The sequence below is a fragment of the Myotis lucifugus genome, unplaced genomic scaffold, assembly GCF_000147115.1.
Source record: "Myotis lucifugus unplaced genomic scaffold, Myoluc2.0 scaffold_55, whole genome shotgun sequence".
Classification (NCBI taxonomy): domain Eukaryota; kingdom Metazoa; phylum Chordata; class Mammalia; order Chiroptera; family Vespertilionidae; genus Myotis; species Myotis lucifugus.
This window is the reverse complement of record NW_005871103.1, coordinates 2,791,522-2,815,946: the sequence shown is the minus strand read 5'-3', so window position 1 is coordinate 2,815,946 and position 24,425 is coordinate 2,791,522. Positions and strand designations below refer to the sequence as shown.

At 49.3% G+C, this 24,425-nt stretch overlaps 1 protein-coding gene across 1 annotated transcript in view; it reads right to left on the bottom strand.

Moving 5' to 3' along the window:
• PRICKLE2 (prickle planar cell polarity protein 2) overlaps positions 1 to 24,425 on the bottom strand; it is a 317,482-nt gene that overhangs the window by 40,750 nt on the left and 252,307 nt on the right. Inside the window, exons 4-8 of the mRNA XM_023754050.1 lie at positions 15,803 to 15,916; positions 12,182 to 12,319; positions 8,827 to 9,030; positions 5,218 to 5,404; positions 449 to 1,321 (exon numbers count right to left, since the gene is read on the bottom strand). Of these exons, the coding sequence (XP_023609818.1) occupies positions 449 to 1,321; positions 5,218 to 5,404; positions 8,827 to 9,030; positions 12,182 to 12,319; positions 15,803 to 15,916 (1,516 nt within the window). The remainder of the gene's footprint in view (positions 1 to 448; positions 1,322 to 5,217; positions 5,405 to 8,826; positions 9,031 to 12,181; positions 12,320 to 15,802; positions 15,917 to 24,425) is intronic.

The following is a 24,425-nucleotide window of genomic DNA, read 5'->3' as shown; positions in this document are numbered from 1 at the left end:
TGCCTTGCCCCATGCCGCACCCACAGCCTCGTGTCCCAGTCGCTTGCCAGCAGCCCAAACCCAATGACCGACTGACATGGTGGTGCCAACATCAGCCCCTTTTCTGGAAGAGGGAACCAACTGGGTGGCACCATCCCCAGAGCCCCGTGAGTCGGGCTGAACCCTGCTCCTGTCCCCACAGCACCCTTCACTTAGCTCCTCCCCTCCCTGTCCTGTGTCCCCCTTCCCCCCCTTGGAAGTACCCTCGACACATCACAGGCACCCGGATGTCTGCCTCAGCTCTGCTTCTCGGGAACCCGGTCACAGAAGCCATCTGAGACTTGGGTGCATCTTCCCCAGTGACCTGCTGGCGGGGGCGCACAGTGGGACAGCATGCACACCCTGAGGACCGGCATCAGGTCACCCCGAGGTCATCCAGGCAGTGTGCCTGCCGGGGAACAGAACCTACCTGTGGTGTTAGACAGGGCCAGCGATTCCATGGAGCCCCGAGGGGTCTGCTCCGTGGGCGTCATGTCCTCGGTGTATTTCAGGGAACTGAGTGGACGGCGGGTCCGGCACTGCTGAGCGGACATGCCCCCTTCCTCCTCCTCCTCCTCCTCGTATTTGGGGACCTGGATGCCGCCTCGGGCCTCGCTGAAGCTCTGACTGGACATGTCGCTGTAGCTCTCCTGGGACCGCAGCCTTCCCGGGTAGTAGTCCTCTCGGCACTCCTGGATGAAGCTGCCGCCGTGCCCCTTCAGGGCCAGGGACGAGCTCCTCTTGGGGTTGCTGAAGTGCGGGGCCCACATGTCGGGCGCGGCGCCTGCCCCCTGCGCCCCGGGGCTGTAGGAAGTTCTGATGTTGCACTGGCTGAGCAGCTGCAGGGGGCTCTGCGGCTGGCTCTGCTCCAGCTTGTTCCCGTAATGGAAGGGCTCATCCCGGCTCCTCCAGATGGGGTCCCGGTTGAGGCTGGGCGTCTGGCTGGCCAGGCTGAGCAGGTCCATCTGCAGCGACAGGGGGTCCACGTCGGCAGACAGCCGGTTGGAGCTCACCTGCAGCTGGCCGTGCGGGCTCAGCACGGGCTCCTCCGTCTTGCCCTTGTTCTTGCCGATTTTGGCGCTGCGCCGGGACTCCTTGGCCCTGGCATTCTGGAAGGCTGAATCGGACGAGTCCGAGCCATTGGGGTCCTCCCCGGCGCTGCAGGCCCGGGAGCAGAATATCTGGCCCTGCTTGGGGAGGAAGGGCCGCCCGAGGAGGGACTTCTTGCAGTGAGCGCAGCAGAAGCAGGTCTCGGTGGCGTGCCAGTGCTGGCCGTCGTAGGTCATCTGGCCCTGGTCGATCCCTGAGGAGAGAAGACACGGGAGAGGCTGACGAGCGGCTCAGACTGTGCACTGCACTGTGAGACGTACACATGCTGGTGTGGCCGGGGCTCCACCTGTGGCAGGATCCCATGTGATTACACCCGTGGTCAGGCCCCTCGTAAACGGTACTCATGTCCTATCACCCGCGCCTCCTTCTTGTTCCAGGCGGCTCCTTGTAACTCATTTGCTCTGAGTAGAGAAACTAGGTCAGAATGGCCTGCCATGAATCCTGCCCGGGGCACACTTCTGCAGACAAACAGCATCATGACACCAACGGAGGACAAATGCTTTGCATAGATGTAAACTCATACAACCCCTCCAGGGCATGAGGAGGTGCCTCACATCATTTCCATTTTTTCAGATGAGAAAACAGGCACAGGAGGCTAGAGAACCAGCCGAATGTAACACAGCTGGGAGTCACAGATGGGATCGACCCAGGAAGTCTGGCCCTTCCCACGACATGGGTACCGCCTCCTTCACTCTACTTAGGGGTCTGCGCAAAGGTCAGCTCCTTGGGGAAGCCGTCCTGTCCACCCCACTGACACCTCCATCACCCCCACCCACACCTGCTGCATTTCTCTTTACAGAATCGGACTGCACACGCGCACCTGTCCACTAGTTCTCCCTCCACAGCAGCGAAGCTCTAGGACAGTGGTCGGCAAACTCATTAGTCAGCAGAGCCAAATATCAACAGTACAATGATTGAAATTTCTTTTGAGAGCCAAATTTTTTAAACTTAAACTATATAGGTAGGTACATTGCCATTAACTTAATTAGGCTACTCCTAAGGCTTAGGAAGAGCCACACTCAAGGGGCCAAAGAGCCGCATGTGGCTCTCGAGCCGCAGTTTGCCGACCACGGCCCTAGGCAATGGCTCCATCTCTCTGTGCCTCCGTCTCTCCCTAAGGGAACAGGGGTGATTGTAGCACTTACTTCATGGTTGTTGGGGGATTGACTGAGTTAATATGAAGAGAATGCTAGACCCCTGACTGTAACTATTCTCACTGCTCGTCTTGTATTTTTTTAGGTCTTAATGCCTATCTCCCTCTTGGCTCTGATGGCCTGCCTGGACGCAGGCCAGGGGCGAACTCAGGCTGACGTGGTCTCTCCGCCTCTCTCTCTCCTCTCCTTCAGGGACCCGAGCTGCCCTCCGGCTGCCCTGGGCCCTCACGGTGGGCTCCTGCTCAGCACAGATCCCCGCAGCTGCAGCCTCCCCTCCCGTCACAGGCCTGTCCTCCACCCGCTTCTCCATGCTTCTCTGTGCTTCTGCGAGGAAACATGCTCAGATAGGCAGCAGGGGCATCCTTCTGGGGGTGGGGCCTCACAGAAGGCTGGGTCTCTGTGGGGAGGGACGGGGAGGCGTGTTACAAAGTGGGGAGGGAAGGGGGAGGTGTGTTACAAAGTGGGGAGGGAAGGGGGAGGTGTGTTACAAAGTGGGGAGGGAAGGGGGAGGTGTGTTACAAAGTGGCCCAGCCGGCAGCGGAACGGAACGTGGTCCCTGATAAACATCAGCGACAGTCACATGGTGCCCTGAACTGCCCCTGAACTCTGAACATCTGGAAAGGGCTCTGCCGGTCCAGGGAAGTAAGTGCTCTTTCTTCTCCCCTCTAAGCCCTTTAAGTACTTCTCTGAGGGCGATGTGTCTACTGCTGCCACAGCCGCCCTCTGTTTATAGGACTGTTTGCTGTGCGCAGGCAAAAGTACCGTTGCCCTAGCAACGGCTGCCTGATGCAGGTCTGCTCTGAGCAGCTATATAAATACGGAATATTTGCAGAATGTGGTCAGAGTAAAACACCAGGGACTGTGGTATGCATGATACACAGAGCATACCTTTCACCGCCGCAGGAAATTACGTTTTACAGAAAAGTGGACCTAGAACAAAAAAAATCAGGGGCAGCGTTTTAACGCAGCAGGGACAGTTCTGCAGGCTGTGGAGCTCTTTTCTGGTAAAACACGCACGCCTTTTTATGGATATAGGAGGAAAGAAGAGGGAACGCCAATCACCGTTCTCGAATAGCTAGAAGTGAGGAGAGAAGGCGGGGCCTTCTGAGGGGCGGGGCTGTGGGCACGGTTTTCACTCTTCGTGCCACTGAGCGCAATCCGCAGTGGCAGTGTCTGGAGCGGCTCTGACGCCCCCCAGGAGAGGGACAGAAGACGCAGAAACACTGATGAGAAGGGGCATCGCTGCTGTGAGCACGTTTTCTGTACACTCAGCCCCTCTCACCTGAGCAAGCACCTACTTGCAGACTCAGAACCCACAGCGAGAATGTGGGGCAGGTAGGTGCTCTGTCTCCCCTGACAGCGTCCCACCCCCGCCCTTCCTCACGGCCCAGACACTTGTCCAAACCAGGGTGCCCATTCCCTAACGCTTACCGTTCAAGGAAGCTTGTCTCTGACTGCTCTGACCTTGTGAGAGTGAAAGCTGTGGGATTCTTGGTTGACTCCAGGTCCTGGAGATGAGGTGTTTAGGGCTGGGGAAGGAACTGGGCGTCCCTCAGGCCCCAGGAGGGAATGCTGCTGGGCAGAGGTCAGCACAGCGATGCTCAGCCCTGGGCCTGGCAGGGCCGCCAGCCCGGGAAGGCCTCCCAGCAGCAGGCTGTTTGGGACAGACACCTGACAACAAAGGACTGAGCACACGTAGGTGCCTTGTCCACAAAGCTGTGATTTCTATCCACACACGAAACCCTCCAAATGACTAGCTGATTTTTCATTTGAATGCATCACTTCTGATGAACCAGGGAAGCATGTCAAACTCACGGCCCACGGGCAACATGCCTCGTTTATTTGGCCCGTGTTAGCCTTTGCGTCTGACATGCTTGAACCGGGAGACAGCTACTTCTCCCTGTTCCTGATGAAATCTCTGACTTCCTCCCCATCGACCCACCGCAGGTGAGACGCTGGCAGCATCTGAGCACGTTGCCTGGAATTGCACAAACCACAGGAAGACCAGCTGCTGGCCTCACAGACCTTCATCCCCGGCCAGCTTTTCTTTCTTTTTAAAGGGCAGCTCTTTCTCAAGGTGCCAGAACAGGCAAGTTGAAGGAAGAAGCCACAGATGACCAGAATGGCGTTGGAGGGCGAACAAATTGGTTAGTATTTGCAAAGGGAAAATGATTTTCACCATCTCAGAACTGCCACTTATTTGGGGAGTTTATAGCTTATGGGCTATTTGAGGTTTTCTTGCTTGTATTTGGCTGGGTCAGCTTTTTTTTTTTTTCCCCAGACATGCTTGCCAGAAGCCATTTGGTTTTCTTGACTATCCTACCAAGAAAGCTGCTTTGGTTCCTCCCTCTATTATCACTCGAGTTTTCCAGGGAGACAGTGGAAGACATCTGTTTATATTTTCCTTCTGAGCCCTTCCCCTTCCCTTGGTAGCGGGGCTGTACATCACATGTCCCACCCAGGGGTGGGGCTATGACTCAGGCAGACCAATAGGAACCCCTTATTCTCTTGTTTCCAGAGCAGAACACATGCCCAGACCAGGGCCTATGGGGCTCCTATATAGAGAACCTGACTTGGTACTGGAAGAACACAGCCCCACTCCTCTACAGGATACAATTGCTAAGATGCACATAATTGGAGGGTCATCGTGGCCACCATGAGAAGGCAGCTTGCTCCTGAAGGATGCCAACAGAAGGCAGGCCGAGGAGAGACACAGAGGGAGAAAAGAGTTTGTTTAAACCCTTGATCCATCTCTACCTGATGTCAACATACTCCTTGGCCTTTCTAGTAATGTACGCCAAGAGAGTCCCTTTATTCACTTACGCTAGTATGAGTTGGGTTTCTACCATTTGCACCCAAAGGGATTCTAACTACACCAGACACAGTGAAGGTCCAGTCCCAGGAGGACCGGGCTGAGCCCCACGCGTAGCCTCACCTATGTGTTGGGCACAGGTGTCGCAGTATTCCGCATACAAGGACTCGAAGCAGTGGCAACAGTAGGGCCTTCCCTCCTTCATGATGTAGCGCTGGCCGCCCAGCACCGTCTCGCACTCGAAGCAGCAAAAGTGTTTCATGTGCCAGTGCCGCCCCTCGGCTTCAGTGCATTCGTCAGCGAAGATGATCTGGAGGTGGGGAAGCCAGATGGTTAGGACCCGGCCAGGAGAATGCACGTTACATGAGGACAGGGAGGGGCCCAGACTAGAATCAGCTCCCACATTTGGATTTGCCTGAAGTACAATTAAACACGGTTTTCAGTCTGGCCTTGTAATTAGTTTAACCACATTTTAATAAGAGAAAGAATGTTCTAAATATGAAGAATATAGAGCAGGACCCAAAACTGACCGCTCATGGGCACTTTGAACATACGTATCTGTTTTACCTGACCTATACACAGTATTTTTAAAAAGTGGGAAATGCCATATAAACACCTGGAATCCTGGTTTATCTTTTGAGTATATCATATGTGGCAACACGCAGTGTATGTCCCCGTGTAGCCGAGTAGCTGGGGCGGGAAGAGGGGCTACTGCTCCCAGGTGGGTGGTGAGTTCTCAGTTTGGTCCTACTCATCACCACTCACTGTTGCCTTAAAATGAGCCACCTTCATGTGCAATATCTGTTGCCCTCAGAGCATTTGTGTTTTGATCTTTAATGTAGAGTTTTTAAAAATCTAAAGCATAGATTTAAAAGCTTCCTACAAACTACAGTAATCAAGACAGTGGGTACTGGTATAAGAATAGACATGTAGATCAACAGAATAGAATTGGAAGTACAGAAATAAACCCAAACATTTATGGCCAATTAATTATCAACAAGGGTGTCAAGGACATTCAATTGGGGAAGAATAGTCTCTTCAACAAATGGGGCTGGGACAAGTGGAGAGCCACATGCAAAAGAATGAATCAGAACCCCTACCTCACACTATACACTATAGGAACTCAAAGGGATTAAAGACCTAAAGAGCCCAAAACTATAAAATACCCAGAAGAAAACACACGTATAAATGTTCATGACCTTGCATTAGGCAATGGTTTCTTAGGTATGATACACTAAAAACGTAAGCAACAAAAGAAAAAATATATAAATTGGACCTTATCCAAGTTAAATTGTTTTGTGTTTCAAAGGACATCTTCAGGAAAATGAAAATATAACCACAAAATGGGAGAAAGTACTTGCAAATCATGTATCTGATAAGAAACTAGTATCCAGAATATATAAATAGTTACAATTCGACAGTGAAAAGAAAAATCACATAATTTTAAAAAATGGGCCAAGGATTTGAATAGACATTTCTTAAAAAAAGAAAAATACACAAATGGCCAATAAACACATGAAAAGATGCTCAACATTATTAGCTGTTAAGGATATGTGAGGCACAACCACTTTACAGCCACTAAGGTGACTATAATAAAAAAGATAAGCAATAAATGTTGAGAATGTGGAGAAATTGGAATCCTCATTTATTGACAGTGGGAATGTAAAATGGTGTAGCTGTTCTGGAAGAAAGTTTGGATTCCCTAAAAAAATAAACAGAATTTTCATATGACCCAGCAATTCCATTCCTAGAGAACTAGAAATACGTGTCCGCACAAAAACTTGTACATGAATGTTCATAGCAGCATTGTTCATAATTGTTTAAAAGTGGGAACAACTTAAATGTCCATCAATTGAAAAACGGCTAAACAAAATGTGACATATGCATACGACTGAATATCATTCAGCCATGGAAAGGAATACAGTACCGATATAGGCTACAGCCTGTATTAACCTTGAGCACATCATGCTAAGTGAAAGAAGCCAGAGACAAAAGGTCACACATTGTCTGGCTCCATTTATATAAAATGTCTAGAATATGTAAACCCACAGAGACAGAGACTAGATTAGTGGTTTCCAGGGGCTGGGCGAAGGGGGAAAGGGAAGTTTGTGCTAATAGAGTTCCTTTCAGAGAGGGGGAGGGAGGGTGATACAAATGATCTGGGATTAGATAGTAGTGATGGTTGCACAACTCTGTGACTATATTAAAAATAACTGAATGTACACACTTGAAAGGGGTGAACCTTATGCTCTGTGAATTACATCTCAATAAACAAACATTTCAAAGCTCTTAAAGCAGTGGTTCTCAACCTTTCTAATGCCACTACCCTTTAATACAGTTCCTCATGTTGTGGTGACCCCCAACCATAAAATTATTTTCGTTGCTACTTCATAACTGTAATTTTGCTAGTTATGAATCGTAATGTAAATATCTGATATGCAGGATATATTTTCATTGTTACAAATGGAACATAATTAAAGCATAGTGATTAATCACAAAAACAATATGTAATTATATGTTTTCCGATGGTCTTAGGCAACCCCTGTGAAAGGGTCGTTCGATCCCCCAAAGGGGTCGCGACCCACAGGTTGAGAACCGCTGTCTTAAAGCATCATATTCTATTTGCCATTAAGTAACATAATGCTGTGTTATGAGCACTCATTTCCAGATTTGGAAACTGAGGCATGAAGGTAAAGCGGCTGCCTAGAATCACTGAGCTGGACCTGAACTGTTTCCCGACTACTTGTCTAGTGGGTCTCTCTAGAACATCACCATTAGCATTAGAATCCAAATTAGTTAAGGCTGATCAACTTCCTCCTAGAAGAGTGAATCTCTCCTGGACAATTTATAAGGAAGAATTGCCCAGCGGGTAGTGAACTCTGGCTAAAAAAGAGAGTACTGTTTATACAGTCCCACATTTCTGCTTATAGGGTAGAGAGAACCAAAAATCCACTCTGTGCAGGAGGAAACCCCTGTCCAAGACCTTTCCCCCGGTGAATCCCATAATAGTGGTCAGCTTTAGAACATTCTCCTTTCTGCTCCAAACTCTTACACATTTTTTTATTTATTGAGCCTATAAGCTCCAAACCTTTAGAGCTAAACGAGGTGTTCTAGTCTTCCAGTTCACAGGTCATACCTGGGTGTGCTTCCGGTGGGAGGAAGCACAGGCCTGGCTTGTGTTCCTGTCTGCTGTCTTACTCCGGGTAGCAAATTCAAGTTCTTAGAGTGCAGGCAGAGGTCTCCAAAGGCAGTATCCATCTGCCTCCTGGATCCTCATCAGAATTTTTATAAGTTGTGGGAAAATTAAATAATGCTACCAGCTCTCTTCTCAAACCAAACTGTCCCTCTGAAGCTCAGAAAACAGAGCTTTTAAAGATGTAAGTGGCACATCATTACTGATGATTACTCCCTGGGATTTGGGCTGAAATCTAAAGCTGCACGATACCATGGTTCTTTTCTTTAACATTCTGAATGGACCCAATGCCAGGAGTCACCTCAGCTACAGAAACCAACTGCCTTCCCACTGGGTCCAGGAGGCTGTGCGTTCAGTGATGCAGGCCACGTCTGGGCAGGCCAGCCACCGGGATGGGGGACTTCTCTCGGGAAAGGGTTAGTATAGGAAGGCGGAGTGGCCTGTGGTTTTCCTCCCTGCTGAAAACCACAGCCCCCGCTGTGTGGGTTACGCCACAGCGGGCTGTGGGCAGGGCTGCCAGCCCACGGGAGCGCACTGACCTCGTCACAGGCTGCACAGCGCGGCTTCAGGCACTCGGCGTGGTGCCGGCCGCAGTAGATCTTGCCATCCTGGTAGAAGTAGATCAAGTCCACCAGGAGCTCGTTGCAGACGGTGCATATGAAGCAGGGCGGGTGCCAGCAAACCCCGTGGCCGGCGCGCGATGCGAACACGGCGATGTCCCCGCCGTTAATCTGGCCTCCGCACTGCGAGGCAAAGGAAATTTGAGTGTGAACAGCGCTCCCATTGCTCATAGCGTGCACAGGTGACAAACGGCCGCCACCTCCACCCGTAATCGACCATAAGCACTTATGTTCCCACGAGGCCCTGGGCGACCTGCTTTACATACGTGCTGCCTCCCCGCTCTCCTTGTGTAGGGCCACCAAGGAAGATGAAGATTAAGTAACTGAGCAAATCAGGACTCACGAAAGCGGGAGAGAGGAAAACTCTGCATCAGGAGGCACACTTACACAAACTCCATCCGGAGGCACAGACAGGGTTAAGAGGAGGAGGAGGAGGAGGAGGCTGTGGGGGCTGAGGGCGGGAGAGGGGCCGTAAGGTGGTAAGGGGAGCGGGTTCATTCAAATGTGCCCGCCTTTAACTATTTCTCTGACAGTCTTTCAGGCCTGCTCTTAGCCTGCCTCCGCTAGCATCCTTTTACATAATCTGGTTGAAAAGGCACCACTTCTAAGACCAGCCTCTGGAAAGGGCTTCTTCCCTGTCCCTCCGTCATCTTCCCACTCACGTCCCCGAGCTCCTTCCCCATCCAGAAAGGGGCAAGGCAGAGTCCCCGGTAGCCCGTGCTTAAGGCTGGGGTTGGGGTAAAACAGATATGGTCTGAGGGCCTTTGAGGGAGGAATCAATGTGAGGCAGTGGGTCCGGGGCAGGCTCTCTGCTGACCACGGTGTTGGCATGAGGCTCACAGTCTGAGGGTCCAGTAACAGGGCCCCACATGAGGGCCAGAGCTCTGAGGACAATGTCTGCAGAGTAGAAACGCTACCTCCTAACCTTTCCTACATCATGGGCCTTCTGTGGGTTGAACTTCTTTCTAGAAAAAGGAGTAAAGAGCTCATGGAACTGGCTCTGGGAGCCTGACCATGTGATCAGACAGAGGAAAGACTATGCTACAAAAAGCAGCACTAACCCTTCCTCTTATAACATTAGTAGAACTGGGGTAGCACGCTGTTAACAGGTAAACTGAGGCACATTCAAAATTTCAAGAGTTTACTTGAGCAAATGCTGAATCCAATTGGGCAGCACCAAACTGGAGGTGGTTGGAGCGCCCCACAGATGGGAGCTCGGGGGCAGGTTCTTACAGAAAAGAGGCAGAAGCAGAGAAAGCAGTGGTTTGAGTGGCTGTAATGTAAGCAGTCATCTTATTTGGGAAAGCCTGATTCGAATTTGTGATTGATTGTTCTTAAGTTTTCTATTCTTGGATTCTAGTACATTGATTCTGGCTTAGGTTTTGGTTTGCTACCATACAAAGTACTAGAGCCACCTCAGAGTAATGGCCTCTTTGTTTAATTACTTTAACCATACAGAATCCCATTTAATCTCAACATCATTCTATGACACAGGCATTTGCTACCCCCATTCATGGCCAACGTCATCTGGGAGAAGCATGAGTCAAACTTACATCTCTCTGTCCCCACACGCTTGTCACTATTCTGCCCTACTTTTGACATCTTCCCACAAATGCCCAACCTTCCTCTGTCTTAGGTGAGCCCAGCTGGGCTGCCTCTGGGCGAGGCAGGGGTCCTGCATTGAGCTCACGGAGTCCCACATCTTAACCTCTGATGACCTGCATCTCCAGGTGGGTCTTAAGGATGAAGACCCCACTGCCAAAAATCTGGTCCTTTGGCTCCCCTATGAAGTATTACCTTCATTCCATCCACCTGAATCTTCTCACTCTATCCCTCTGAAATCTCAAAAACAAAAAACAAAAAACCTCAAATGTCACCCTGCCCCCTCAGGTACTATCTTGGTTTCTCGTCTCTGATCTGGCTCACATATTTTCAGCACATGAACGGGACCCTTTAGACCGGGGGTGGGGAACCTTTTTTCTGCCAAGGGCAATTTGGGTATATATAACATCATTCGCAGGCCATACAAAATTATCAACTAAAAAATTAGCCTGCTGTATTTGGTCAAACTTTTAATTAACTCACCCCTAATGCCTTGGCACGGCCAGACCAAATGATTTCTCGGGCCTTATACCGTCCACGGGCTGCACATTCCCCACCCTTGCTTTAGAGTTTAGGCAGTTAGACGGGCCTGTACAAAAAGCACAGGGCTAAGCAAAGTGCTGAAAATGACGGTCAGCACAGAAGGCTTTTGGCAGGGTGAACACGGACAGGATGGGTTCCCACCACCTTGCTTTCTTTTTCTTTTTTCAATTGATGAGAGAGAGAGAGAGAGAGAGAGAGAGAGAGAGAGAGAGAGAGAAAGAAAGAGAGAGAAAGGAAGAGAGAGAAAGGGGAAGAAAGAGAGAGAGCCTGGCTGCCTCCTGCATGCACCCTGACAGGGAATTGACCCTGTCACCTTCCGGTGTACAGGATGACGCTCCGACCAACTGGGCCCCATTGGCCAGAGCAATCGCCACTGTCCTGCTTTCCTTAAAACCCTCCTCCGCCATCCCCTGAGAGTAGGAGGAAAACAAACCCAGACGCTTCAAGCAGTGAGGTCCCAGGGAGAATGCAGGGGCCTTCCTGCACTTTGCTAAAGAGCCCTCAAACCAAGCGGATGACCATTTACCACCCTGTAAATGTCACGGTCCTGGGAAAGAGGCTGGCCCGGTCCAGGCAAACTCCACTTTCTAAAGGACGCATTTAAAATATAAACCCAGCATATGTCAATCCTTGGCTCAACTCTTTCCAATGGACACTTAACCCCCAGTTCCTGGCCCTCTGTCAGTTCTCCTCCTTCACGCCCTCTGCCCTGCCACACTGGCCCACAGGAATGTCCTGCCTCAGGGCCTGTGGGCCCTCTGTCCCCTCTGCCCCCGCTGCCCCTCCCCAAGGCCTATGTGCTTCCCTCTCTCAGTTCTTGCTTGTCTTTGCTCAGAAGCCACCTACTAAGGGGCCCAGCCACTTTATGAGAACGGCAACCCCACCCCCACTCCCAGCACTTCCTAACCCCTTCCCTGCTGTATTTTTTTCTATCTTGCTTATTTATGTTATTGTCTGACTTTCCCCCCTAAAACATAACTCTCACAAGGGCAAGATGAAGCTTTTAAACGTTTGTTCACTGCTGTATCCCCCGGCCCAGAACAGCGGCTGGCCCAAGCGGCACTCAGAAAGTGAGCGTGAAGGGCGAGGCCGGGGAAAGCCAGCCGGGCAGTCCCACCTCCATGCTCACCTGTTCGCAAATGGCTCCCGTCATGGTGACTGGGAAGGGCCTGACATTCCCTCGGCCCAAGTTCTCGCGCTTCCTCTGGTTGCTGAAGAGCTTCAGCTCCCGCTTCTCTTCCTCATCCAGGGAGTTGCAGTATCGGACCTGAAGGGACACAGAGGTGGCATGGAAGAGTCACTCTTCGCTCGTCCCCTTAGGATTCCAAAGCTCAGGCCTCAGTTTTCTCAGCAAACGCGCTCCTGTTTGGTGTTAGGGTCCTGGCCTGGACTTGAACACGGCCAGGCTTGGGGACATCTGAAATGAGTCTCTACCTAAAGGAGCTGACTAAAGGCACCAAACTCTGGAGTCCAAGGCTCGGGCAGGATGAAGGTCCGTAGCTGTTCCTCATCCTCACTGCCTCACTCTGCTCCCCACACTGAGCCCCCACTCCCAGATCTGGGACTTTCTCCTTCTTTCAGATGGATTTGCATCTTCAAACTGATTGTGGGGTCCTGATACTTTCATGGCCGGTGCCCAGGTAAGTGGTCCTTGAGACCAATGAAGGCCCCCGGCCAGCAAGCCATTGTCGGTGGGCTCATAGCTTCTCTTCTCTCAACTCATTGTTGGGAAAATGGGGAACCAAAGGCTTGAGACTGAAGAGTTAGCTCAAAAGCATCTGTGTTGCTTCTTGGGAGTCCCTGCCTGCTTCTCTGTGAGTCGGAGGATAAAGTCGCCTGCTGGGCTTTGGTTAACGCATCAACTTGCATTAAGCTATGATCCTTCTTGTCAGACACAGACACACAAGTAAGGGAGGGACATCAAAGACATTCGATCCAGTATTTCCATTTCTTCCCTTACGTCTGCACACCTCGAGAATTTTGTCAGTCTTGAACTATTACCTACTTAATGGTACTGTTGTGATTAATAATAGGAAAATTATTAATAACAGGAGAGGAGCAAAGGGAAGGCCAAATATTATGGGCATGTCATTTGGGCAGTTTCGCCTGAAGCTAAAACCTTATACTCCCCAGTGGTCCAGCAAAGGGGTGGCAGACAAATGCTCAGTAAAGTTGAGGGGTGACTGCTACAGGTGCTTTCCTGTTAGTCACACCTGGGAGGTCGCTGGCCAGGGAAGGCATGGCCACCACAAAGGCGTGACATTTGGGATATTTGGTCCCTGAACAAAGGAGTTCGCTCTCTTCATTCCTCTTGGCTCTCTTGTTTTCTCTAGCTCTTGGTGTGTTTGTTTGACTCCTGGCTTGTGGAGCTCCCCTGATTTCCCCTACATGGCCCACGGTCATGGGCACCCCACACACAATGGACTAATGGACAGCAGCTGGCCTGATGCTGAAGTGGACCCGGCTCCAACATGGAAGGAAACCTAGACACTGGCTCTGGTGTTAGCTCTACTGAAGCCGCACCTACACTTCTTCCAGGACTGGACTGAGGGAAAGGGGACTTTGGAGACCCAGGGATGTAATTCCACGCAAAGAAAAATCACTCATTCTCCCGTGCGAGTTTCAGAAAAGTCTTTCTCTCGAGATGTTGTAAGGACACCACCCCCAGCCCTCAGTGAGGAAAAGGAGACCCCACTTCCACCGATAACACTTAATACTGTTTTAACACTGACTGACTCACTTTTTAAAACTTGACTAGGTTTACTTAAAAAGGAAGTACATTATGATTATAAATAGTAAACCTGTATTACCTGTAAAAATCAGAGGGCGAACATAAACTAAATAGAACGAAACCACATGGTTAGATTCTACCTGGATACCTCTGCCTGTGGGAGGTCCCGAAATGCGGATTCTTAATGCTGCAGCTTCCAAGCTACAGCTGCTGCCCCACCTGAACTGTCTCTCCCTTCATTATCCACGAGGAATGAAATACAACTTACGAGGAAGTGCTCTCTCATTACATGGTTCAGTCTTACACACTGCCTTCCCGTGTCCCACCTCAAGTCCCGTGCCCACCACACTTTGGCAAACAGGGCCCTGACCCCACCGCCTGCCTCACTTCAGAATAATCTGAGCATCAGAAGGTTAACTGAGATGCTCAGATGCCTGTCAGCCAGATGGCTCCAGGGGGCCTTTGAACTAGGCTGGTGCGGCCTAGTTTAAAAACCCAGGGCGGCTGCAGATATCAAAACTGTCTTCTCTGGGTGAAAAAAGAATGATCCAATGTTGACGGTAGGATCACCCTTTGTTGCCCACAGGGCCACGTCTAAATGGGCGCAACTGCGTCCTGGGCCCCATGGAAGGAATTCTCACCAGCAGGAAGGGGGGATTTGAAAGGTCTCTTTTCATGAAACCACAGTTAACCTTAAACAGAATAAACCATTAAAAGCAGAACAGAGCGAAACAGGTCCCTCTGTCACGTAAAAAGTTAACAGAAAAAGAAACCGTCTTCATGTGGATGCTTCTCCCCGGGAGAGAACCCAGGGCCCCCAGCAGCCCGGACTATATGGTTACTGACACTTTATGGACAAGCTTTTCAAGACAGGCACACCCCTCCTGCTTGTAAAAACCCGCATTTTCACTTCCAAGTTAGTTAACTGGGCGTCAGGTTACAAGGTTTGCTCTTGGCTTTAAAGAGGAAGCATTATTTATGCACTTTTTAAACGAAGTCTGAAATGAACACTAGGAAAGGGAATCACGGCCCTCTTTCTAGGAGCTGCCTCAGCGTGTAAGCTTTTGCTCCACTTATCACTTATTCAAATGTACTTTCGTGGCTCCTGATTTACCCTTTTCTTTCAGATGTGGGGAGGTAAAGACTAAAAAGCACTCAGTCATTTCTCTGGTATCCAGCTTGCGGGTGGGGCAGTGGGTAGCTGGTGTCTCACCAAGGGGTTACCTCTCTTTTCAATCGATAATCCTGTTTCTGTTTAAAATGTAATCCAGTTCACTGGACAATTCAATTCTATGGGATTACAATTTTTACAAACCAGATACTTAAAAATTAATGGTTAGTTTACAAATCTAAACCCCTCAAGCATGAGGAGCTTTTAAAAGCATATTTACAAATGTCCCTTTAGGATCAATTTATCTCCCAAGATAAATGCCTGCTCACAGCGCTGTGGGTGCGGGTTCAGAGAATAGGTCAGCCTGTAAGCCAGACTTTCAAGGGTGCAAACGGTGACCTCAGCAAGTTGGACTTTAAACGACAAAAACACAGGTTTTCAGAGCTGCACATCTGAGCACAGAACGTCTGCTGCCGTGGAGCGTGGGAAATGTGCGCACTCATTTAACGTGAGATGAGGCTGAAAATTCAAGAGAGTCACAAAGTCTTTGCAGGGTTTGAACTGCCCAGGGAATCTCAACCGTCCCAGATGCTCAGGAAACCAGCCTCGCCCATTCTTCTTCAACTAAGGAAGCCTGAACTCTGCCTTCAAACTTTCGTGCCCCCTGGTTAACCTCAGAGCGCTAGCAGTGCCAGGCGAATCCAGCCCATACTGAGATTTTGCTTTTTGGTCATGCTCTCCAGAAGGTGTCTGAGAGCTGTGTTTGGCTCTAATTAAGGAAGCTAAAACCTAAACTAAACTGCCAGAATGTTTCTTTGGAGATCTTGATCACAGCATTCCAACTGTGGAAAGGTAGGTATTCGGGGAAGGTTCTAAGGAAGGCTTCCTAAGGCCCCCCAGCCCCTTACCTCATTGTCATGCGGCGGCAGCTGGTGTAATAGCTGCTTGATCCTCAGCTTCTCCCCAGGACTGTTGACATAAGGAACCTTCTCTTCTGGGAGACAGCTGTAGTACTGGTGAACCTGAGGGTGAAAAGCGCACAGGTGACCGGCCCGTTCGCTGTCTGAGATGATTCCCACAGCAGGACACAGGCTACGTCCCGCTGGCCCACCCTGCGAGGAACACAACGGCATGCGTTTCTCACTGCCAGCAGAGAAACTCCTTCTTCAGGAAAGAGCCCAGCAAATCCCCCATCTCTTGGGGGCTTTCCCTCTCTCTCCAAGGGAAAAACAAAAGCCAGCGAACTCTCCTGGAAGAAGAGAAATCGGCAACCATGCTGGCGAACCCGGAGCCCAGGGCTCTCTCCGGCTCCGGCTCCGGAGCTGACTTTACCATTTTCCCTGCTTGTCTCCAGCGTGTAACATGCCTCCTGAGCCAGCGGGATATGTCAGTGCCTGCCCTGGCAGCGCTGGAGTCAGAGCCCGTTTCTGGCACTCACATCCCTCAGCCGCCTCCTACGTGCAAAGCCCTCCAGGCCCTGAGCCCTATGTGAGGACAGGCAGCAGCTCCCATCTGTCAGAAAGAGCCCCTGAATCTGGATACAGAGCGTGTAGTGAAAAATCGTCAGTAATAGGAGTATTTCTGTCTATCCTAGAATGCTCCTGCTGATGACAGGGCAGATTCGTGCACTTTCTAAGCCAGGTTAACCCTAACGATGACTTTGGGAAGCACCAAGCACCTATTTTTGTCTGAGAAAAGAAAACATTCTGTCATCCAGCTGCATGCAAAACTAGGGAAAGGAAAAACTGACCCAAACCGGTGGTATGCTATTATATAGGAGAGACAAAAACAAACAAACAAACAAACAAACAAAAAACCACGCACGCTCAGATGACATCATGGAAAATACTTTGCAGCTATCTCTTAGGAGCATCATGACCAGCTCTTGAGAAACAAGGCATTCATTCAATTATAGAGAAGAAAGAAGACTTGGGGCTCTAAGTTCATCATGCTCGTCACAGTCCACAAACTTGGTCGAACTCCCGAGTTTAGGGAGTCTTGGATATGCACACCGCTTTGGGAATGCTGGGACGAAGAGTTAAGACAGCTCTGTCTACTCTGATCTCCAGAAAGGAAGTCGTAAGCAGTAGAAGAGAGGGGAGGAAAGGCTTTGCAATGACAAGGCCTTAAAAAATGTGAAAGCCATCTTTATTTTCCTAACAAATAATCGCAACCATTCACCATCATGTGCATATCATCCTCTTAATCAAATCCCAAAGGCAACCGTAAACAGACTTCTTGTCCTAGACCAGCTGGCTCGGGGAGGCCGGGCCTCTGCAAGGCTCCCTGCAGGCACCTGGCGGGGAGCCACGTCCTGGGAGGGGGGGACGGCTCCAGGTTCTGTGCCGCCCACAGGTTCCCGGCACTCTCCAGAGAAGAAATAAAAGGCCAGATGACGAGTCATTTGGAAATTAGAAGCTGGTGCTGAGCCCCTCAGAGAAGCGGCACCCTATGGCTCCTCAGGTAAGTGCCAGGTATGAAAAGCAGACCCCGTCTCCGCGTCTTGGAGAAGGGCTTTGCCTCCCAAGCCAAATAATTGCTGGTAGAAAGGCCTCGTTGCAACCTCACTTGGCAGTTCTTGCAACACCCATGATGGTTCCGGAACGGTAGGGACAAATGCGGACATCGAGTGAATCGCTGTGGGTTCTTGATAGTGAACTAACTTGAGCTGTGCCCCCCTCATTATTCACACAGCCCCCTCTTCACTGCCCAGAGCAAAGTCGTCCCTGAGAGCCCTTCTGATCGAGTGCCCGAGCCAGGCCCTCTCTGCTACTGTCCACAGCCGGCCCAGGTTGGAGTCTTCCCCGCACCATCTGCGTCATGGCCAGGGAGACCCGAACCCCAGCCCAGCTCGACCACGCTCCACGCCTGTGTCCTCAGCAAGTTACATTAACCACACAGAAGCCTCATTGGAAGATCGGGGCAATGCAGTGAGAGCGTAGGCAGAGCATTTGCCCCTGAATAGCAACACATGACATGAATGTACAGCAATCAGTATGCTATCTAGCCTGGCATACTCCACATGGAACAATCCAGAGGCTTCCTGGACTTCCTTCCATTTGAAAATGCAGGGCAACACTGTCAGCTTGTAGAGTTAGACCGAACCCCGCCCCTCCCCACTCATCTCAGGCTAAGCAAGAAGGTGGCAAGGAATACAATGCTACTTGAGCTAGTTTGATTGCAGAGATAAAATGGAAAATTGTTATAAAGGTGTGATGCTTTCTCCAGAAACCCGGCAGTACCCCCGGGCCTCACGAGGAAACGGAGCCTGCCGCTGAAAGGTGATCGGTCAGGGATGCTCATGTCTCCAAGCCCAGTGTCCTCTATGCGTCTCTCCCCGCATATTTGCTTCTTACCTTCTCACAGCTTAAGGTTTCCCATAAAACTTGAGTTTATACAACCTCGGTTCCTACACTGACTAGCTTTGCTCAAACCCAAATCCCCCAGAGAAAGACCTGACTGCCCATCTTGGGCAAGGTCCACACCTGGAAAGCAGTCCCCCCCACCTGACGCTGGAGGGCAAAGGAGTCCCCAACATGCAGTGACAGAGCACGCCAGGGGTTCTTGGGAGGTAAATACATACCTTGGTATGCTGTGTGCCATCCTCAAGACTTCGAATTCTTTTTTTAATTATTTGATTTTTTAATTACAGTTTATATTCAATATTATTTTGTATTAGTTTCAGGTGTACAGCATAGAGATTAGGCAATCATATACTTGAAAAAGTGTTCCCCTGATAGTTCCAGTACCCACCTGGCATCACACATAGTTATTACAATATTATTGACTATATTCCCTATGCTGTAATCTACATCTCGGTGACTATTGTGTAACTACCAATTTGTACTTCTTAATCCCTTCACCTTTTTCACCCAGCTCCCCCCCCCCACATCACCCTGTTCTCTGTCAACCATCAGTCTGTTCTTTATATCTGTGAGTCTGTTTCTCCTTTGTTTGTTCACTTATTTTGTTCTTTAGATTCCACATATAAGTGAAATCATAGGGTGTTTGTCTTTCTCTGACTGACTTATTTCACTAGCATAATGCCCTCTAGGTCAATCCATGTTGTCATAAATGATAAGATTTTGTTCTTATTTATGGCCGAGTAATAGTCCACTGTATATGTTTCACCACTTTTTTTTTATTCCCTCGTGTATTGATGAGTTCTTGGGTTGCTTCCATATCTTGGCTATGGTAAATTATGCTGCAGTGAACATAGGGGTGCCTATATTAGACTCTGAATTCTTACATCAACAGAGGGAACATAGGCCTACTTTTCCTGGCCAGACATCTTGTGTTGTCTTTTATAATTCAAGCCCACTGATTACCACCACTGAAAAATGTCCGTTCTACCAGTATTCCAATAATGCCTCATATATGGAATGTGATAAAATATTTTCTCACAATAATTTGGTGGATGCTTTTAAAACTGACCTAATTCGTGGGATGCCCCTTTATTAAAACAGATCAGCTAATATTCATTAACAACCTACCAAATCACCCCTGTGTCCTATTGTAGGTGATCTGACTTACAATGAGTTGATCAAGCCGTCTGCAAGCCTGGTCCAGTCCAGGAGAAAAAGTTACCCTCTCATGTTGGCTTCTGTGTTTCCACCTGGTATTGATCTGACTTTCCACGCTCTTCATTGAGCATGGAGGACTAGAAGATGGATGGGAATGAGGGAGAATCCACTCTCTTGAATTCCCAATCTGTCTGGCCGAACCCAGAAATGCTGCATGCGTTGCCCTCTGCCATCCTCTGTGAAAACAGGACTATATGCCCCAGAACACACACCAGAGGAAAGATCCAGGATACTTTCTGAGGCTCCAAAAATTAAATTGGACACCACCCCTGGGAACCCTGCAGATTGCTCATTTTAGCCCCAACATGTTTCACTTGTTAATTTTTACAAATAAATGAGCAAAGCCAACAGCATTTTGTCGGTGATGATCATTACCAAGCTATTACCTGGTATGTTGATCTCTATTTTTCCTTGTGTGTGTACTGATGTACAGAGCATATTTCTCCAAGAGCAGGTCTATTGAATGTTCTAGAAACTTTGGTCCCTTTAAACATTCCCAGGTAGAGGTGCCTCGTGATTCTGCCCTGGGTGAAGCTGTACTAGGTACACCCAACCCCCACCACCACCGCCCTGCCCCACAAAAGCATTTTGAATACAATAAACTGGCTTATGAAAACCAAGTAGCTGAAGGCCTTTATTTAAGGTGTTACTCCCAACAGGAAGGTTTGGCAGTACCTTCAGTCTGTCTGGCGGACTGTCAGACCTTAGTCAGTGTGCAAACAACGTCCGCAGAGCCAGGCCTCGCCCAGTTCCAGAGACCGGGCTTGTTTGCACTTTTGACAGCATTTCTGCCTGGGCACAGACAGAAGGGAGGGAGTCAGGGACTCCTCGCTGGAGAGAAAAGTGTGCTAATTTTAAAAAGTGGACACAGTGCTTTAGATAAGGTGATGGGTCTCAAACTGTGGCTTGCACCAGAACCCCAGACAGGTTTGTTGAAACACACAATGCTCTTTCAGTAAGCCTGGGGCGGGACTCACCATTTGCATTTCTAACCGGTCCTCAGGTAATGCCCCTGCCCATCCAGGACCAGGATTTGAGAGGTTTAGAGTTACCCTAGGGCAGGGGACATCAAACTGCGGCTCGGGAGCCACATGCGGCTCTTTGGCCCCTTGAGTGTGGCTCTTCCTAAGCCTTAGGAGTACCCTAATTTAGTTAATAACAATGTATCTACCTATATAGTTTAAGTTTAAAAAATTTGGCTCTCAAAATAAATTTCAATTGTTGTACTGTTGATATTTGGCTCTGTTGACTAATGAGTTTGCCGACCACTGCCCTAGGGTCTTCCTCCCTCCAACCCCAGGAGGTTGCCAGGCAGATGGTGGGATTCCTGTTTGCTCCAAGAGACCCAGAAAGCCCAGAGGAGGGGAAGGCATGTGTCCAATCCCACTCAATTTTGCGGGTGTCTCCTTCCAACTCTGCACATACATTTTAGCCAGGGAGTTCCAGCAGCTCTGGCAAGAATGAAAACTCCTTAGGGAAAGGGTTCATAGGGGACATTTTCTGTATCAAAAGCATCCCTGGTTTCTTAAAGATGGAACATAACAAAGAAGTCAGACTTTCTCAGTTGATCTCAGATTCAACTATCCCTCATCGTCTTTGAAGAAGGGATCCATGAATGTATTTATTTATTGAATGTTCTTATGCCCAGAGTGTTTCTACACACATATCTTGTGAACCCCGCCCACATCCTGGAGGTTGGTATGTATACTCACCAGATTGAGCAGCACAGAGCTAAGAAGTGGTAGAACCACCTTTGGCCTTGGCTTCCTCCTCCTCTCCCTGTTTATGGAGGAGGTCTTAACCTTCCTTATCAAGAAGAAAGACAAAGAGATAGTAGACTTCCAGGGCATTTGTATGACTGACTGCAGAAATGATGAACATTTTCCTTTGCTGTTCTCCATAAAATGACCAACACATGGTCCAAAATGAACTGACAGTGAGTAAAAAGCGATGCACTCCAAATTAAACAGCCTTCCCACAACACCACGGCATGAGGGTGTAAGGGAGTTGTGATAGGTATGGCTGCCCTCCATCCTTTTTCCTCTGCCTTAATAAGAACACCATCATTTTACTCTGACCATCAATATGCCCGGCTAAGAACAATATTTCTGCGCCTCGCTAGTAGCTATGAGTGACCCTGTGAATAAATTCTAGTCAATAATATGTAAGGATGTGACTTCTAGGATGGCTCTTTTAAAGGGTGCCAAACAGTTGGCAAAGGCCCATTTTAGCCCATTCCCCCTTCTTCCTGCTTCCTGTCTGGAATGTAAATACAATGGCTGGAGCTCCAGCAGCCACCTTGTACCATTAAGTAACCTTAAGCAGGGAAGTTTTTTTTTGTATATATATATATATATATATATATATATATTAGAGGCCTGGTGCACAAAAATTTGTGCACTGGCGGGGGAGGGGGGGTGAGGGGGTGTCCCTCAGCCCCACTTGTGCCCTCTCACAGTCTGGGACCCCTCAGGAGATAACCACCTGCTGGCTTAGGCCCGCTCCCCGGGTGGCAGATGGCAGGCCTGATCCCTCGGTGCCTGACCCGCCTCCCCAGGTCGAGCACAGGGCAGGCCGATCCGGGGGTTGGGGCGCCGCCCCGGGTCAGGTCACACACGGGATGCCCGGGAGGGCCGGCGGATTGCTGCTGCCCCGCCCGGCCGCCCCAGGTCAGGTCACACACGAGATGCTGGATGGAGGCCGGGCGGGCTGGCCGATCACTGCTGCACCACCCGGCCGCCCCGAGTTGGGTTGCACACGGACGCCCGCCGCCCCGGGTCACAGATAGCAGGCCCGGATGGCGGCAGAGCAGGTGGGATGGCGCTGTCCCGCCCTGTCTGCAGTATGCAAATTAGCCGCCATCTTTGTTGGTGGTTAATTTGCATATTTCGCTGATTAACCAATGGGAGGCGTAGCAAAGGTACGGTCAATTACCATGTTTGTCTATTATTAGATAGGATTTTATTGGTTTTTTACAGAGAGGAAGGGAGAGGGATAGAGAGTTAGAAACATCGATGAGAGAGAAACATTGATCAGCTGCCTCCTGCACACTCCCCATTGGGGATGTGCCCGCAAGCAAGGTACATGCCATTGACTGGAATCGAACCTGGGACCCTTGAGTCCGCAGGCCGACACTCTATCCACTGAGCCAAACCAGCTAGGGCAGGGAAGTATTTTATTACACCATGGCTCCACCAAACCAGCCCTGGATTGCTTATCTCTGAATGTCTTTTACCAATGAGAGAAATAAACTATTTCTTTATTTACAACCTCACTAGGAAATAAATGCAATTCCTAAATGATACATCAATGGCTCTCAAATGCTAGCAAATTCCAGCATCATGTGAGGACCTTATTGAACATTTTCCTCATTTTCATCCTTCTGGGTCTGAAAAGGAGCCCAGAATTCTGCATTCTTTTTTTTAAAAAAATGTATTTTATTGATTTCAGAGAGGAAGGGAGAGGGAGTTAGAAACATCAATGATGAGAGAGAGTCATTGATTGGCTGCCTCCTGCACCCCCCCTACTGGGGATTGAGCCCGCAACCTGAGCATGTGCCCTTGACCAGAATCGAACCAGGGACCCTCTGATCCGCAGGCTGATGCTCTATCTACTGAGCCAAACCAGGTAGGGCCAGAATTCTGCCTTCGTAATAACACCTCACGCCACACTAGGAGAAACACTGCTTGGAGGGGAAAGCAAACATGACTCCACAGGGTTTAAAGGTAGAACTCCTGTAGTGTAATCCCCAGCGCAGGCTGGCACATTCAGAAGGTTTCAAAAAAGCCCATCTTAACCCTGACACCAACTAGAACAGTGGTTCTCAACCTTGGCTGCACATTAGAATCACCTGGGAATCTTTTTTAAATCCTGATTTCTGGGCCTCATCCTCTGGAAATTCTGTTCTGGTTATGGGGTGAGGACACAATATTAGTAACAAAGAAACAGAATTTCCAGAGGATGAGGCCCAGAAATCAGGATTTTAACAAGATTCCCAGGTGATTCTAATGTGCAGCCAAGGTTGAGAACCACTGAACTAGAAGATGGGCCTTTATTTCACAGTCTCCCTCTCCTGCACTTTGAGAAGTTTGGATACTCGGTTAATCTACTTCAATTAGGGGAGGCAATATCTAGAATTCGCCTGAGGTCTCTGAAGGCAGGTGCTGCAGAGAAAGGAGAGATGCTGCCTGAATTTGCAGCACGTGGTGGTTTTTATGAAATGTGCATATTGGTTCCCAAATGGGGACCTGGAGAACAATCAGGTAGCACTGCAGCTATGAGCCGTGGTGATGGGCTGCTTTGGGGGGCCGTTTGCTCATTTTGCCCCTACTTGCCAGACTTTCATCCCCCAAGCAATAGGAGAAAAGTGCTACTAAGTGGCATCTAAGCCGTAAAATCCTACCAAGTTTGGCTCCTTTCTGTTTCTCCAGGAGACCCACATTATAATTTTAATGGGTTTACTCAGGAAGTAATTTAGGATATAACAATCTAAAATCTAGTGCCTCAACAATGTCTCCATCATGCTTAAATTCCCATAGGATTAGGAGAAAGAATCAGAAAGAAAAGCTCATTTGGGGTGTTTTCAAAGAGGAGTGTTTCAAACACTCCCCACCCCCATGCACATACTTTTTTTGTTTGCATCCGATGACTAATTCAACAGCAAACGGTGTAAGATGTGGGTTCAAAATATATCCAGATTCCAGTCACTGCCCTGCCACTTCACAATCCGTCTACCCTTGACTAAGTGCTCGCGTTGCCATGGCTGCTCTGGATGTTGGCTTTCACCTTTGGTCCCATAGCTGATTCTATACACAGCAGCAAGAACAAGAACAACCCTATTTGACTATAACCCAAGTCATGTCACTATTCTCAAAACCCTTGATGACTTCCCATCCTCCTCTGATTCAAAGCCAAAGTCCTTCCCATGATCTCGCTCCCTTAAGACCTG